At 42.8% G+C, this 18022-nt stretch overlaps 1 protein-coding gene across 5 annotated transcripts in view; it reads right to left on the bottom strand.

The window, feature by feature from the left end:
• Positions 1-17591, bottom strand: part of UBXN2B (UBX domain protein 2B) — a 64496-nt gene extending 46905 nt beyond the window's left edge. For 3 of the 5 annotated variants that reach the window (XR_013814977.1, XM_079796650.1, XM_079796649.1), the window contains exons 1-7: positions 17484-17591; positions 11253-11356; positions 9576-9726; positions 6385-6468; positions 5486-5595; positions 3059-3196; positions 407-568 (exon numbers count right to left, since the gene is read on the bottom strand). Coding sequence is in view for 2 of the 5 variants with exons in the window: in XM_079796650.1 (XP_079652776.1) it covers positions 407-568; positions 3059-3196; positions 5486-5595; positions 6385-6468; positions 9576-9726; positions 11253-11356; positions 17484-17564 (830 nt within the window). In the remaining 3 variants the exon portion in view is untranslated. Of the gene's footprint in view, positions 1-406; positions 569-3058; positions 3197-3488; positions 3710-5054; positions 5144-5485; positions 5596-6384; positions 6469-9575; positions 9727-11252; positions 11357-17483 lie in introns of those variants that run through there. The other 2 variants (XR_013814978.1, XR_013814979.1) reach the window with 2 other exon arrangements.
• Between the last annotated feature and the right edge of the window lie 431 nt (positions 17592-18022).

Here is an 18022-nt window from a genome sequence, read left to right as displayed (position 1 = left end):
TAATGTATTTGACAAGCACAATTAAACTTTACAGCATAAGTTTATATTATGAAGTTAATCCAATCAGTATTACCATAATTTTTTATGAGTAAAGTCCAAATAAGGTTTTAATATTAAATTAATCTGATTCCACTTTATGTGGTTTTAACAACAGTGCACAACTGCAGCTTTTAATGATTTTTTTATGAGTAATACCTGGATTTGCATTAGTATTTGGAGTTTACAAAGGAATGTTTAATTACTAAGTATTTCACTTCTTACACATAACTATTACCCTTTTAAAGTTTTTTTTCCTTTGTCAAAAACTTACTGCAAATCTAAAGAATTTCATATTCTTCATTACTCCAGTCACATACAGTTTACACAGACCAGTAACTGTATGTGTGAGAGTAAACTAGAAGCTTACCTGTGAGTACTATTGAATCTTTGTATCAAACGACTCCCATCTGCCAACCTGATTTGAATCTTTGTTGTTGGCACTGAATCATCAAGCAGAACAACTGCATTAAGTATCGACTTCTCCTCCTCTTCTGGGGAGGAAGGTGTACTGACAATTTCAGGTGTAAGGCTATGAGATAAGAATGAAAGAGTCGGAAAACAAATGCAGACACAAAAGACATATAACAAACTGAAGACAGTGGCATAACCACTGAGACCCATCCCTGACTCTCCAGCCAGCCCCTCCTCTGGCTTCTGGACTAGCAAGAACATGGCTCCCTTTGGTCTCCTATACTTCTTCCAAGCTCTTTCATTATGTTACAGTTATTTTGGACCCTATGCTTTTGATTTAGTTTATCCAATCTCTTTGAAAAGCCTATTTGTGTGCTCCTTCCTTCTTTATCCTTTTGAAATTTCATGAAACTGTTTAGCACACACAGGCCTTTAGTCAGAAATCTGAGCAACTTTGAGTTAACATCAAAAAATGACTAAGAGCACAGACAGACTTGGTTTCAAATCTCAGCTATGTTCATTGTGTAAACTTAAGTAAATTAATCTCTTTGAGTCCTAGTTCTGTCATTTGTAAAATGGAGGAATACTGGGGTATGAAGGTATGTTATACAGGCATATCTCAGAGATTCAGGTTTGGTTCCAGACCGCCACAATAAAGCTAGTATCACAATAAAATGAGTATCACAATAAGGCAAGTCGTAATCTTTTTGCTGGTGAAGGGTCTTGCCTTCAGTTTGTAAAAAAAATGCAACATCTATGAAGCTCAATAAACTGAAGTGCAATAATACAAGGTGTGTCTGTACCATTACGTCCTAGAACACTTTATCAAACAAAATCTAGTTGCTGGGCTATGAAGGATGTGTGGGTCTTTTAAAAAGGCAGGTTAACATATGTACTTGTATTTCCTACATGTCTCAGAAATCAGTCTCTAAAAGTGATGCCATTATAATCAGCTAGTTATTAATAATAGGACAGGAGCAAAGGGAAGGCCAAACATTAGAGGCATGTTCCCTGCGAAACACTGAGGAGAGCGGACTGGACGTAGGGAAGATAGACGCATGCCCAGTAAAGCTGGGCTGACAAAGGGAAGGAACTTGCCGGGCAATCACACCTGGTGACAGAGATGGTTGGCCAGAATGAGTGTGGCCACTGCAAGTGCATGGAAAATTGGGATGTATAATCCCCTAAACAAAGAAGCTCATTCTCTTATGCTCTTGGCACACTTGGCTCATGGATCACACTTGGCTTCCTTGCATTCTCCCATGTGGCCCACGACCATGTAGACCCCTATACACAATGGACTACTGGACTTCAAGTAGCTTGATACTGAACTGGACCCGACTCCAACATGGAACAAAAACTCTGGACCATGGCTCTCATTTTAGCTTTATTGAAACCCCAGCTACACTTCTTCTATGACTGGTCTAAGGGAAATGGGACTTTAGAAACCCAGGGGTGTAATTCCATAGAAATAAAGCTTTCTACTATATCTCGTCCTCCTGTGGAAGTCTCGGAAATGCTTATTCCAACGGTACCTCAAGAACCCCACTCCCACTAGTGATGGGGGAAGATAAGGAACGTTTTTCTCCAATAACAAAAGCAGAAAAGGATACAGAAATGGAGACTTGAGATATGAAAGACAAGGATAAAGAACCAATACTGAATTCTTTCCTATTCTGAGGCGAGGGGAATAGAGAACCAGTGTGCACAAGGCAAATGAAAAGAACTTGGAAGGGAAGGAATTATATAAAAAGGGATAAAACATGCACAAAAGGGTGCGTGGGACACATGACTAATGCCTCAATCCCACAGGTCACCATTTAGTGATATGTGGACAAATAGAGGGTAACTTTTACCAACTTATTTTACAAGATTTATGAAGAGTCTTTTAAGCCAGGCTGTTATAAAGGAGTCCACTCATACACTATACCATGCACATTGGTTCCTAAATTATGCTCAGCAGAATCCAAGGGGTTCTTGGGAAATGTCTGAGATAATTCCTCCTTCTCCTACAACCAGAGGAACTCAGGTTTTATATGTGTTTTATATATTGGGCTTCCATAACTTGAAGACTTTGGCTGCTTAAAATGTATTGAGAACAACCAACTTAAGCACACTGCTTTGCTGCAAGAGCTTGGTGGCACTTAAGCATGCTTAAAGCTATGATGTAAGAAATCTATTGTTTTATCTAATCAACAACCCCTTCCAATATCCCCCTTTGACACTATGTAATTAGAAAGAGGCAAGATGGTATAATGGTAAAAGCACAGACTCTGGAGCCAGAGTTCCTGGTTTGAATCTTATATGCTAATCACTTCCCACCTCAATCAATTTGGGCAAAATACTGCATCTGTAAAAGAAGGAATAACAGGATCCATAGGGAAAGGTGGTTGTGAAGATTAAATGAGTTAATGTATGTAAAGTGCTTAGAGGGCCAAGAATGTAGTAACTGGTAAGTATTAGCTACTAATATTGTCACCAGATTTGCATATCTAATGCCATCAGCAAAGTTTTAGTTTTCACTTTCTGGGTTATTTTGATATATTTTATTTCCAAAGGAAATTAATGTTGAGCAAACACAAGTATTTTTCTCATTTTAGGATTCTACCTTCCAAGTTTCTGTCCATCTCCACTAAAAGCCTTGAACCTCAATCTGGGTTTTATGTATTCTTGATCCTGATGATCCTCCATATCCAAGTTCACTTGGCCACCATGAACCAGTCGCTGAAGCTCCGGGGGAATTTCTCTTTTAAAAAAGGGAAAAAGGTTTTAGTTAACTTTTGGAGGAAAAAAAAGAAAAAAGAATCTATACTGTTGAGATTGATATAGTCAAGTTGTGAGCTATACTGGAAAACCACAATTTTTGCATAAATTTGTAATATAAAAGTTTCTGTGATGATTGATATTTCCTTATCTATAAATATTTATTTCTTAAAGTTGCATCACATCATTCCTTAGATTGTCAACATAGGGATTTTTTGTTGTCATAGTGATCTTGGAGTGCTTCTGAAAAATTGTAAGGCAGCAATTCTTACCTAAATTAACACTAGGAAATTCCTATGAGGACTTAACAGTTAATGCAGATATTTCTTTCCAAACTCCTGGAAGAAGTTTTCAAAGTGATAGGGATGTTTTGATTGTTGCATGGCTGCTGAGTGCTGCTGCCCAGTCAGGGCAGGGGATGAATGATGCTCTGACACGGGGGAGTCATCTTGCACAATGAAGACTTGTCTCGGGTTCCACAGAACCACTGAATGCCCTGCCAGAAAGTCATATGATGACGAATGACACTGTTTATAATGTCTGAGCCTAAAACCTAAGGCTTAGGCTCTGTTTTACACATAAGCAAAACCTCAAAACCTGTTTTTTGTGTGTAATGTTTTAATATGCTTTGCAATTTCCATCTTCCATATAAACTGAGGGAAGACTGCAATTCTTTTTGTTTAGAACTTCAGCAAATCCCCGACTGCACTGCCACTTACAGTAATGAAGTTGCCAACTTGCTATACCTCCCTATTCTGTTTTTATGCCTGTCACATTTATGTGAGAAGTGCTAACTGCACATAAGTGCAAATTATCTGGCTGCTTTGTTATATCTTCTGGTGTGGTCATACTTGGGCATTTAGAAATTGAAATGTGTGTAATTACTTTCTTTTAGTCCCTCAACATTTTAAAGATAAAATTTAATTTTTTGGAAATAATAAAAATAGATAGATTTATGAATTTTTCTTTGGAAATACTGAAGATGGTATTACAAAATATTTGTTATAAAAAGGGAACAATTACATAGCTGATAATCACTGTTTGATATCAATCACTGTTTTCAAGGAGTCTTTTCTAAAACTTTCTTAATCATAATTGATCACCAGTTTGAGAATATGGTGTGGTTCAAATTTTTTTAAAAAATAGTATATCATACTGTGTGAACAGTAGCCTATAAAGTTTATAGATTATTTTCATTTAACAAATTAGTTCTGATCTATATTATAGAACATTCATCATCAATAAGTTCTTTTCTTCTACCATCTTGAAATAAGCATCGATTTCAACTATACTGCTGATCTTCACTTAGCAGATGAACCCTTTCCCTATTTATCACTCCCATCTCTTCCCAGGGACTCTGCAGGGTTCCCAGTCCATAGCATTGACTTAAACTATCATATCCTTGTATTTACCACTCACCATATACTGCCTCCCACCTTTCTCAATGATTTCAGCATACTGCCTACAGCTTACAGCATTTCTTGCCTTTTTTGGTATCCTGACATTATCTTTGATGAATTCAAATTCAAAATTCATGCTAATTAATGTTCTAAAATACCCTTTCATCCAGAGTTTTCTTTCAGTATCTCAACTCCAATGACTTTCATCTCTACTCCACTTGGATATATTTCATCACTTGGAAAAGCTCTGTCTTCAATTCCTGGGTGGAGTATAACTTCCTACTCCAGTCCCTTTACTGCTACTTAAATCTCCCAGTTCATCACCAATATCTCAGTAAAATATCTTATTCTTCAGTGAGAAGGGCTAGTGAGTTATGTTCTTTAGACGGGTCAGAGTACTGTATATTGGTTTACTTTCATAAATTATAACTTCAAACTAACCTTTTGAAATCTTCTGCCAGCAGTAATGCCACTTTAAAAGATTTCTAATATAAGCTGCTGAATTTCAGGCATACATGCAATGAGTCACCCTGTCAACAGTAAGCAGGACAGTGGCTTAGTGGATGGGCAACTACATGCTAATCAATTAATTGATTTATTATACTGAGATGGTTCTTCTTAGAGTTGGGACCATAGTTTCATCAGATTTTTAAAGGGACCAATGTCTTACTGCCTTCCCACTCCCTACAGGTGAAAAGAGTAACTTACAGACAATATGTCCTTTATATACTTAGAAATACCCTTCCCCCAGTAGTCACTTACATAATACAACTCTTATATACCAGTAGAGTCTTACTAAATGGCATTCTGCTTAAAAAAAAAAAAAAAAGTCCCACCCTGAATAAAAAATAGAACACAATAATACAGCTTACCCTCTTTTAACAGACTCCAGAAATTGAGCATTCACTGGATCATTGTATGGTCTCAATTCTCCATCATCTAAACTGAAACCATTGCTCCACAACTTAAGCAAAATCTGAACCTTTTGAGCACAGAAAAAAAAAAAGAGAGAAAATACAAAAATCTATTTGCATCAATCTTAAGTTTTAAATGTGATATTAAACAATTTACTTAATTTAAAATATGGAGTTATTTGTACTCCCCTTCAGTTAAAATAAAGACATAAGTGAAACCATGTGTGTCTGCTAAGCAGATTTGTATTTAGCTTAACAAATGGACCATGGCTGAAAGACCAAAGGTCCCACAGCTCCCACACCTGGACCCTGGCTTCAAAGCACAATTATTTCTAGTTCATTGAGAAAACAAAAGGAATGAGAGCATCCAGCTGCACTCTGCACCCACCCTCTCCTTCTGTGTCCTTTTCTTCTAACACAGAACTTAAATATTCATTCCAAGGGGCAAGACAGAATTTCTAGGGACCCGCCAAGGCTAAATACACGTTTAAAATAACTCCGAAATTTCAAAAGGTAACAGAAATAATGACTTAGGTGTTGCTATGTTTACAACTCAGCTCATTCTATATCATAACAATACACCATTTATAATAATCGTCATCATACATATATAAGCTTATTTTACAGTGATTCATACAATTCTTTCAACAAATAGTTAGGTATCTCTAACTGCAAGGCACATTAGGGATACAAAATATAAAATTTGAGACTGAAAACTTACAAATTAGTCCTTTTAATCTGTTTTACAATTTAAGAAAACAAAAAGAGATATTTATATTACTAACTTTAATTCTAAAATAAACAGTAGTAACTAGAGGCAAATATCTGTAATTTTTCACTTTGATTACTGTACCTACATCTTGCAGCTGATTTTCTCCATAGATGTATTCAGACTGTTTACAAGAGGAATTACCCAATCTGTATCCTCCACCTGTAAAGCACTAAAATACAAAGCAAGTGAGTTAAAAATTCTCTAAGGTTTATTAAGCAATATGTTGCAATAATCCTATATAATAAAGGCCTAATATGCAAAGTGAATGAATGGCAGAATGACCGGTCACTATGACATGCACTGACCACCAGGGGCAGACACTCAACGCAGGAGTTGCCCCCTGGTGGTCAGTGCGCTCCCACAGGGGGAGCAGCGCTCAGCCAGAAGCCAGGCTCACGGCTGGAGAGCACAGCGGCAATGGCGGGAGCCTCTCCTGCCTCCTCTGCAGGTGGGCGATAGTAGTGAGGGGTCCTGGACTGTGAGAAGGATGTCTGACTGCTGGCTTAGCAGGGGGATCAAGCTGGCAGGTGGACATCCCCCTGAATGGTCCCGGACTGCGAGAGGGTGCAGGACGAGCTGAGGAACCCCCCTGAGTGCATGAATCTCTACTGTGTGATATGTATTTTAAAACTAAATTAACTATAATCAGTCAAATGGGTTTTTATTTTCCAGGAAAACAGTATATTAACATTAAAGTCTTATGTTACAATACAGAGAAGTGTATTCAAGTAAGAAATTATGTTTCTTGCCCTTGCCGGTTGACCACGTGGTAGTTTAGGAAACCTCCCCAAATGATTTGACAAGAAAAATCAGGTTGGGAAATGCTGATTATGAGAACATATGGCAATTATACACAAAAATACGCTTTAGTATACCAATACTGCATCTAGAAAGTTTTGCAGAGACTGAAGAAGGTACAAAAATCTACACTAATAAAAGGTATGATGCAAATTGACCATACCTTCGTGACACCCACCAGCCAATCAGGAGTATGCAAATTAACCCAACAAAGATGGTGGGTTAATTTGCATACTCAGGCACCAAGTGACGGGGGGCAGGGCGGGACGCTTGTGTCATCGCCATGACAACGACAGAGGCGTTCCGCGCTGCCCCAGCTGCTCAGGGTCTCTGGGCAGCATAGAAAGGTGAGGCTGGAGCGGAAGGAGGTGGCTCCGGGGCCAGAGTGGAAAGAGGCCACTCCGAGCAGGAGCGGAAAGGCAATGCAGGCAGTCAGGGAAAGGAAGGTCCATTCTAGCACGAATCTTTGTGCATCGGACTTCTAGTAATACAATGAAAGAAAAAGCATTTCAACAATGGTGGAGCAATTAGTCCTCTGCACAAGTTGAATTAAGAACCATGACTTAAACTTTATGCAAAATCAACTTAAAATGGGTCACAGGTTTAAAAGGAAAACTATAAAACGTTTCTAGATAACACAGAGGAAAATCTTTGGGACCTAAGGTTAGGTGAAGAGTTCTTAGACAAGATACTAAAAGTATAATCCATAAAAAAAGAGATAAATTGGACTTCATCAAAATTTAAAACTTGTGCTTTATAAAAAAACCTGGTATGAGAATATAAAGACAAGCTACAGTCTAGAAGGAAATATATTTAAAAAAATGTATCCTACAAAGAATCCATATCTATTAAAATAAAGAACTCTCAAACAATTTTGTTTGTAACAAAATAATCCAATTTGAAAATGGGCCAAAGTCAAGAAGAGACATTTTACTACAGAGGAAAAATAAAGAGAGTGGCAAATAAGCACCTGAGAAGATGTTCAACATTACAGGCCATTAGGAAAATGCAACATCATTAGCCATTAGGGTTTTGGGGAAAACTGGGTGAAAGGTACACAACACCTCTCTGTATAACCTTTGTAAATTCCTGTGAGCATAATTATTTCAAAATAAAAAGGTAAATAGAGAAGTTGCATAGAAATGTAAGAAACTGCCTCAACTGTAAATCATCAATAGAAAGATTATAAACTTATAAAAGTGAATCAAATATTTAAAGGAGGAATATACAGTAAGAAAAATAATCTATACTAATAGCCTAGGTGGCATCACGCCCTCACGTCATGACAAGATGGCCGTCACAAAGTAGCTGCACACACAGCGAAGGTGGGGCCCGGCAGAGGAGGCAGGTCGCGGCAGGGGAGGGCAGTTGGGGGTGATCAGGATGGCAGGGGAGCAGTTAGGCATCAATCAGGCCTGCAGTGGAGCGTCAATCAGGCTGGCAGACAGAAGCATTTGGGACCAGCGGTTCCGGATTGTGAGAGGGATGTCCAATTGCCAATTTAGGCCCAATCCTGAAGACTGGCAGTCGGACATCCCCCAAGGGGCCCCAGATTGGAGAGGGTGTAGGCTGGGCTGAGGGACACCCGCCCCCCTCATTTCATGCACCTGGCCTCTAATCCTATCTAATAAAAGAACAATATGCAAATTGACCGTCACTCCAACACACAAGATGGCTGCCCCATGTGGTCAAAGATGACTGCCCCCATGTGGACACAAGATGGCCACCACGAGATGGCCTGCAGGGGAGGGACCAGGCCGGCAAGGGAGGGCAGTTGGGGGCGATCAAGCCTGCAGGGGAGGGCAGTTAGGGGTGACCAGGCCAGCAGAGGAGGGAAGTTAGGGTGACCAGGCCTGCAGGGAAGGGCAGTTTGGGGGGCGAGGGAGACCCAGGCCTGCAGGGGAGAGCATTTGAGGGGAACCAGGCCTGCAGGGGAGGGCAGTTAGGGGTGACCAGGCCTGCAGGGGAGGGCAGTTAGGGGCAAGCAGGCTGGCAGGGGAGCAGTTAGGCATCAATTAGGCTGGCAGGGGAGTGGTTAGGGGGTGATCAGGGCAGGCAGAAGCGGTTAGGGGCAATCAGGAAGGCAGGCAGGCGAGCAGTTGGGAGCCAGCAGTCCTGGATTGTGAGAGGGATCCCAGATTGGAGAGGGTGCAGGCTGGGCTGAAGGACACCCCCAATCCCCATGCACTGGGCCTCTAGTGTTATATAATAATATAAAAAACTATAGCCCTAGGAGGGTAGCTCAGTTGGTTGGAGTGTCTTAATGAGATGCTAAGGTTGCGGGTTCAATCCACAGTCAGGGCATATACAAGATCAACCAATGAATGCATAAATTAGTGTAACAACAAATCTCTCTTTCTCTCTCTCCTCCTTCATTCCCTCTCTTCCTTCCTCTCTCTCTCAAATCAAGTTTTTAAAAACCTATAGAGGAGATCAAATATATAAGTAGCATCCTTAGTTTTGAAATTGAGCATTTACCTTAGTTTTGTAATCACCTGTAGCTCTGGTGGCTTCTTGTAGAGGGACAGCCCCATGTTCCTTTGCCTCTTTGAAAAGTTCATTCACTATTTTCCCAGTTGAAGGTCGAACTAGATGCAATCCACTGTATTCTTGCTCACCTGAACAGAACCTTTAAACATTACAGCTCATGAATAAAAACTTAGAATACAGACATAAACTACTTTAAAGTAAAAAGCTACAGTCTTAGAAAATAACTTTAATGTAAAAAGAATAATTTATATGCCTTCTGTGAAAATATCTAATTTTAAAAATAGGATTAAGGAATTAAATAGTGAACAGTTCATACTTTCTTGTGGAGTTTGCAGATTCCTGTAGCAAGCTCAGCACGCAGCATGAGAACAGGCTTGGTTCTTCCTCCCTCACCCTTTGCAATCACTTATCAAATGCACTTTTGGAGTGTGATGGGGAGAAATGGTGGCAACCAAAAGCTAAGTCTCTTCCCTGAGGAATCTACAATCACTAAGGACCTCGTTAGTGAAGAGACCTCTAGAGAGTGTGAACACCCAAATCTAGACTGCAGAGCTACACAAAGAGGGTTTACTCCTAAGAGTTCTCTGGACTAAAAAATTATAACCCTGTGTTAAAGGTAAATAATTTAGACCACAAACAAGTTTTTTAGTGTATTAACCATGTAGAAACTGATTTCTACTCACTCCAACTTTATAATGGTCTTCCAGAACATAAAAATTGCCTCTACATTAGTTTCGTATTTTATCTTTTAAGATTTTTTTCAATCAAGAATAACAGAAAATATAACCAATGAAATATCAACATGGAGACGTCAAGTATAAGGTGACAATCAGAGCTCATGTTTTTAACTACCCATTCCCTCCAAATCAGTTTCAAATCTGCACTGAACTGACCCACAAACAAAAAGTAAGTGGGTAAATTTTATCAGCACTAAAGACAAAGAATGAAGGTCACCTTCAACACTTTCTCCAAAATTAGTATGTGCAAAACTGAACAGAGAGGGAAGGGCAGACCAGCTCTCAATTCACTGTAAGTGAAGGAAAAGTCCACCTGGAGAACCAGTGGGGACTAGCAAGCAGAACCCACTGACGTAAGCTAACATAAGGCTGGCTCACAACTGCTGAGGGCAGGGGTGGAAGTGGAGGTGGGGTTGCCCCCACCCTGCTAGAGCTCCGGGCAATACACTGAGGCCCACGTTACCCCAAGCAGGAGCCACTGGAAGCTCTCCTGCCAAGCTTATACTGAGGGTCCACATGCTACCACAGGTGGCTCTTTTTTCTTTTCTCTTTTAAATTTTATTTTTAAATTACAATTTATATTCAATATTATTTTGTATTAGTTTCAGGTGCATAGCATAGTGGTTAGATAATCATATACTTTACAAAGTGATCCCTCAATATTTCCAGTACCCATCTGGCACCATACATAGCCGGCTCGTAAGACAAGTGTTAGTATTAGGAGCTGTACAACAGAGAGGTAGCAATGAGAAAGGAAGATGAAGAGAAAGGGAGAGAAAATGATAAAGAAAGGAAGGGGTATTGGTGAGAAAGACCTCACTGGAAAACCTAGATAATATTTTTAAAAGATTTCAAGGCCATTTAAAATAATTTGGGATTAGTGAACTAAAAAGGGATACAATTTTTTAAAAACAAGAGAAAAACTTACCTTTGAGGTGGTGTTCGTGGGCTTTTAAAGATGGAAGCTTTAGGTCTATCAGTTGTGGAAGATTTGCATTTCACTTCACCTTTGTACAATTCTGCCAAAGCCAACTATAAAATAACAGATTTGTTATACAGTATAATACTAGAAATGAATTCTCATACACAACTAGAAATTATGAGAACATTAACTTGTAAGTGCATAGTAAAGGGCTCTAATGAAGGCCGCTGCTTCAGAAGATGACTCTCTTTCAAAATAAAACCAGTGCATACTCTTCTTTTATAAAACTAACCAACATGTCACAGATATTAGAATAAATTAAAGTTACAATAATTATTTAATTATTTTCAAATAACTATTCAACAGTTTCAAAAACAGTATTTGGTAACAGATCATTTTCAGAGCTGAAACTAAATTCTACAATCCTTTTAAAGAAGATGTTTCACAACTTGCTCCCATCAGATGTCAAAAATTATTTCATTTAGCTGTTCAAGTTTTCAAAATCCAAACACACAGAACAATTTCAAAAGTATTCTTTTTAAAAGTCTACCAGACATATAAGTTTCATAAAGTTTAGGAAATTAAGCCACTGGAAAATGAAAGACAATGAATTACATACATGGTTTGTATAACTTTTAGAAAGCAATACTACCAAATTACGCATTATAGATATATGGCTGGCTATCTGCAAAATGAAATAAACAAAACATAGTTCATGAATTTTAAAAAGTTAACCAAATATTTCAGAATTAAGTTATTTTGTTCCCACTTTTGATATTTTTGGGCAACAACTTAAAAAAAACTTTCCTTAATTGCCCCTTGTGGCTATCTATATATATAAAAGCCTAAGTGACTGCTATGACAGAATGGAATGACCAGTCTCTATGATGCGCACTGACCACCAGTAGGCAGATGCTCAACACAGGAGCTGCCCCCAGCCCGCAGGCTCCGATTGCCGATCAACCTCCTGGTTCCTCCCCCTGGCCAGCAGGCCCCGAATGCGATCAGGGCCAGGCCCCGGGCTGGGACAGGAAACCAGGGGTGGATGGCGGCAGATGCAGCCCCTTTCCCAGGGGGCCCGAGGGCCGGCTCCCTCCTCGAGGCCAGTGGCCAACCTCCCAGTCCCTCCCCCTGGCCGGCAGGTCCTGATCATTCGATCAGGCTGGGATGGAGAACCAGGGGTGGGTGGTGGTGGTGGACCCGGGCAACGAGGGAAGGAGGAAGGGGAAAGGCAAGAAACTGCGCAGTGGTGGCGTGCGTGGGTGGCAAGGGAAGGAGGTGGGGAACTGCGGAGTGGCAGCACGTGGGCGGCAAGGGAAGAAGGAGGCGGGGAACCTAATCGGCCCTGATCTCCAGCCAGGCCTAGGAAACCCTGGGCACAAATTTCGTGCACTGGGCCTATAGTCTCTCTATATAAAATCCTAAGTGACTGTTACGACCGGATGACCAGCTGATAGCTATGATGTACACTGACCACCAGGGGACAGATGCTCAACGCCGGAGCTGCCCCCTGGTGGTCAATGTGCTCCCACAGCCGGCCAACCTCCTGCGATCCCTCCCCGGGCCGGCCAGCCCCGATAGGCCCCGACTGGGACTGTGAGAGACAACCTCAATTGGCCCTGATCGCCAGCCAGGCATAGAGACCCTCCCGTGCACTGGGCCTCAAGTTCAATTATAATTGGCACTAGAGGCCCGGTGCATGAAATTCGTGCACGGGGGTGTGTGTCCCTCAGCCCAGCGTGCACTCTCTCCAATATGGGACCCCTTAAGGGATGTCCAACTGAACGGGCAGTCGGACATCTCTCTCACAATCCAGGACTGCTGGCTCCCAAATGCTTGCCTGCCTGCCTTCCTGATTGCCCCTAACCGCTTCTGCCTGCCAGCCTGATCACCCCCTAACCACTCCCCTGCCAGCCTGATTGATGCCTAACTGCTCCCCTGCCAGCCTGTTTGCCCCTAACTGCCCTCCCCTGCAGGCCTGGTCACCCCTAACTGCCCTCCCCAGCAGGCCTGGTCACCCCTAACTGCCCTCCCCAGCAGGCCTGGTCCCTTCCAACTGCTCCCCCCTGCAGATCTGGGTCCCCCTCAACTGCCCTTCCCTGCAGGTCTGGTTGCCCCTAACTGCCCTCCCCTGCAGGCTTGATCACCCCCAACTGCCCTCCCCTACTGGCTTGATCGCCCTCAACTGCCCTCCCTTGCAGACCTGGTCCCTCCCAACTGCCCTCCCCTGCTGGCCATCTTGTGTCCACATGGGGGCAGCCATCTTGTGAGTTGGAGTGACAGTCAATTTGCATATTATTCTTTTATTAGTAGGATAGAGGCCTGGTGCACGGGTGGGGGCCAGTTGGTTTGCCCTGAAGGGTGTCCCAGATCAGGGTGGGGGTTCCCGTGGGGCGTGGGGCAGCCGGGGGCCTGTGGTGGTTTGCAGGCTGGCCATGCCCCACGGCGACCCAAGCGGAGGCCCTGGTATCTGGGATTTATTTATCTTTTATAATTGAAACTTTGTAGCCTTGAGAGGAGCCAAGCCTCCTGCTTGCTCCGTGGCCGCAGCCATGTTTTTTGGGATTTATTTATCTTCTATAATTGAAACTTTGTAGCCACTTTGAAACTTAAGTGAAGGCCAAGGCAGGCCAGGGCAGGTGGAAAGCTTGGCTTCCTCTATTGCCAGGGAAACCCAAGCCTCCTGCTCTCTCCATGGCAGCAGCCATCTTGGTTGGGTTAATTTGCATACTCGATCTTGATTGGCTGGTGGGCGTGGCTTGTGGGTATATCAGAGGTACAGTCAATTTGTATATTACTCTTTTATTAGATAGGATGGTCATAATCTTTGAGGGAAAGAAAAAAACAAAAAACAAGAAATAAAACAAAAACACACAATAAAATAGATAAGGTGCTCCTTCTAGAAACACGAGATAAGAAAACTACTTCCAGGGTTTCTTTTCTCTGGAGGAAAAGAAGAACAGGGAATGGGGCAAGTTATTTCTTTGAAGATTCTATTAATAAACTTTTAAAATATACACATTAGAAAACAAAAATGAACGGCTTTATTTTTCCTTCCTAAATTTTCACCCTCACTCTACCCACATACACATCAGCTTCCATATTTCTAAAAGCAATTTGCTAGACATACTAATTATAAAAGTGCTTTGTAATCTAAAAGAACTGAATTAAATCCTAACTTAGGCTCCTATTGTGATGGTGGGCAAATTTTTTAACTTCTCTAAGAGCTTCCATCATCTTTAAATGTCTATTAAAAAATTACCTTATAGAGTTGTTTTATGGAATACACAGTGTATGTAAAGCACAAGACAAGTGCTCCATTACTAGGAGATATTATTTAAAAAAGGTAATAATGATTAGCAGTGTTTCATTTTCCCTAAGGTTTCTTTTCTTTCTTCAGTGCTATTTGTATATACAGTACCTATGTCCTTTTCCTACTTTATCCCTTAAGAACAACAACAAAAATGAGAGAGAGAGAGACACATAGATAGAGACAGAAACAGAGACAGATGCTCTGACTGACTACTTGGGCTCAAAGTTTTTGGAAATTTAAAAATATATATATTTTATTGATTTTTTTTTTACAGAGAGGAAGGGAGACGGATAGAGAGTTAGAAACATCAATGAGAAACATCCATCAGCTGCCTCCTGCACACCCCCTACTAGGGATGTGCCGCAACCAAGGTACATGACCTTGACCAGAATCGAACCTGGGACCTTTCAGTCCGCAGGCCGACGCTCTATCCACTGAGCCAAACCGGTTAGGACAAGTTTTTGGAAATTTTACCTCCCTGAAATCTCTACATAAGAATAGCCCTTTATGCCGAAACCGGTTTGGCTCAGTGGATAGAGCGTCGGCCTGCGGACTGAAGGGTCCCAGGTTCGATTCCGGTCGAGGGCATGTACCTTGGTTGCGGGCACATCCCCAGTGGGGGGTGTGCAAGAGGCAGCTGATCGATGTTTCTAACTCTCTATCCCTCTCTCTTCCTCTCTGTAAAAAAATCAATAAAATATATTAAAAAAAAAAAAAAAAAGAATAGCCCTTTATGGATTTCCTCTGGAGCTGACTATATTATTTGGGCTCTATGAATTACTTTTATGCTATTCCTTTCCTATATATGGAAATCTTATCTGTATTGCAAAGGCTCATTTAGCCATCCTTCATGAAACCTATCCTAATTTTCTTAACTAAATGATATTTTTTTCTAAATCCTCATAGCTCTCTCATCACTAAGTTAATATTAAACACTAGAGGCCTGGTGTATAAAATTTGTGCACTGGAGTGGGGGGGGGGTTCCCCTCAGCCTGGCCTGCACCCTCTTGCCATCCGGGACCCCTTGGGGGATGTCCACCTGCTGGCTTAGGCCCAATCCCCGGGCAGTGGGCCTAAGCTGGCAGGTGGACATCCCCCCGAGGGTTCTCAGGCTGCCAGAGAGATGTCTGACTGCCAGCTTAGGCCTGATTCCCCAGGTAGTGGGCCTAAGCCAGCAGGTATATGTCCCCCGAGGGGTCCCGCACTACGAGAGGGCGCAGGCCAGGCTGAGGGATCCCCCCTCCCCCTCGCTCCTGAGTGCACTGGGCCTCTAGTTCATAAATAAACAAACAAAAACCCTATCTTCTAATTCAGTGGTCGGCAAACTGCGGCTTGCGAGCCACATGTGGCTCTTTGGCCCCTTGAGTGTGGCTCTTCCACAAAATACCACAGCCTGGGCAAGACTATTTTGAAGAAGTGGCGTTAGAAGAAGTTTAAGTTTAAAAAATCTGGCTCACAAGAGAAATTTCAATCGTCGTACTGTTGATATTTGGCTCTATTGACTAATGAGTTTGCCAACCACTGTTCTAATGGATGGTGGCACTATCAGAATATCTGATCATTAATCCTATGTTAACCCACTGGATTATTGGTAAATCTGCCAAGAATCAGGTGATCAATGCTCAATAACATCACCCCTAGTTTATAAATAAAGGCACCAAGGTCACACAACTACTAAGTGGCAGGACCAAGAAGCTAACCGAAGTTGCCCTGACGGGAATCTCCATGTTCCCCCAGCATCCCCTGTTGCCTCTTGGTGAGGGCGGTCTACAGTAGAAAGGCAGGTAGATGATGGCTTTGCTATTCCTCCATGCTCTTTACTCCGGCTGAACTGACTTCTGGGCACTGGAGCTACTGGACACTGGGCTCATCTCCTAACCTGACCTTACCATTCTCCAAGTCCGCATTTTATGCACTGCTTATTTTGGCACTCAATCATAACGCCATCTTAAATGTTACCCAAAATATAGTCATATCTTACTTCTGTAAAAAAAAATAATAAAAAGGCAAAAATGTCTTTTTAAATTGTATCCCTTTCAACGGTGTCCAGCACCAACTGTGGGTGTGATGTCCTATGTCTGTACCTACCTCAGCATCCCCAGAGCTCAGCAGTGCGTCCCGTGGCAGGTGGTCAACATTTGTTCAGGGAAGTAGAGAATGAAGGTGGGACCGTAAAGGAATAGAACTTTTCTACCAAGGCTGTGGATTCAGTGTCATTTATGTTTCATTACATAGCTCGCTAGAGACGGCCACTTGTTGAGTTTTATCAAGGATCTCATAAGGAGACCGAAAAAAAAAAAAAAAAAAAAAAAGAAGGCCTAAAATAAGCCAAGTCGTGTTAAGCATCCGATAAAAGCCAAGGCCGGTGCACGCCTCTTGAGCAGCTACCCACTGTCCGTGTCCTGTAACATCGTCCAGTTTCAATTCCCCGGTTCTTAGGTGCAATGTGTAACAGGCTGCAGCCTTTACCACTAGGCTGTGCACCGCTAGGATGACATACTTCAGTGCACCCCTTTAAAAGGGAAAAGCTATCTGATATATATATATAAAAAGAACCGTTTTTATATTCAAGACAGAAAGAGCACCTAGAACCAAGATCCAGCCAGCACACCTGTTACTACTTTTTAAGGTTTCCCCTGGGCCACAGTCCACCTTTCCTCCGCGGCCAGTCTCCGTGAACACCAGCCGCAGGGCCCCTCCACCGACCCCACAAGACGCCGCTCTGAACGGCACCGCGACTTCTCACTGTGCCAGTGCGGTGGGCGGGGAACGGACACTTGTTCCCACGAACACCCTGGGGCGCTGCGCCGCCCTGGGGAGACGGGCGTCGCCCGAGTCCCAATTCCGTCCCCAGGTCGGCCTCCCGCGCGCCCCCGCCCGCGGCCCCGCCCGCCGCCAGGCCCCGCCTCGGCCGCTCGCTGCACCTGCAAGTCCCGCGCGCTCGGCGGTCTCGGCCCAGAGGCTCTGTCCTGCTCCCCCGGCCCCGCATCGCCGCCTTCCGCCATCTTTCACCCGCTCGCAGGTGCCGGCGCCGGCGGAAGACCTGCCTCCCGCAACTTCCGGGCCGGTTGCCGGGCAACGCGGGAGGCGGTCCCTGTGCGCCGGGCTTCCGCGCTAGCCCCCGCGCTTCCTCCTGCGCCGGTGCGCGCCCCTCTTTTCCGGCGCTTCCCTACCTGTCCTAGCCTCCTTGTTCCCTAATTGGCTCAGTTTCTCCATAGTGAGGCCTCTGCAAGAGCTTCCTGTACCCTCTGAGGCAATCCTGAAGATTCTGTAAGCCGCCATAGGGGGCAGCATAGACTTGCAAGTTCTTTTAACTGAACAAGGAGAACGTCCTTTGGGTGTTTATCTGAGCAAAACTGCCTCCTGACTTTTCTAGCGGACTGGGTGGCATGTCGCCCCAAAGCATAAACTGGTGTTGGGAATAAAGAACATCATAAATGCTCTTTGCAATCAGAACTAGAGA

Source organism: Cnephaeus nilssonii (assembly GCF_951640355.1).
Source record: "Cnephaeus nilssonii genome assembly, chromosome: 18".
NCBI classification, from domain to species: domain Eukaryota; kingdom Metazoa; phylum Chordata; class Mammalia; order Chiroptera; family Vespertilionidae; genus Cnephaeus; species Cnephaeus nilssonii.
This window is presented reverse-complemented; position numbering and strand designations above follow the sequence as displayed.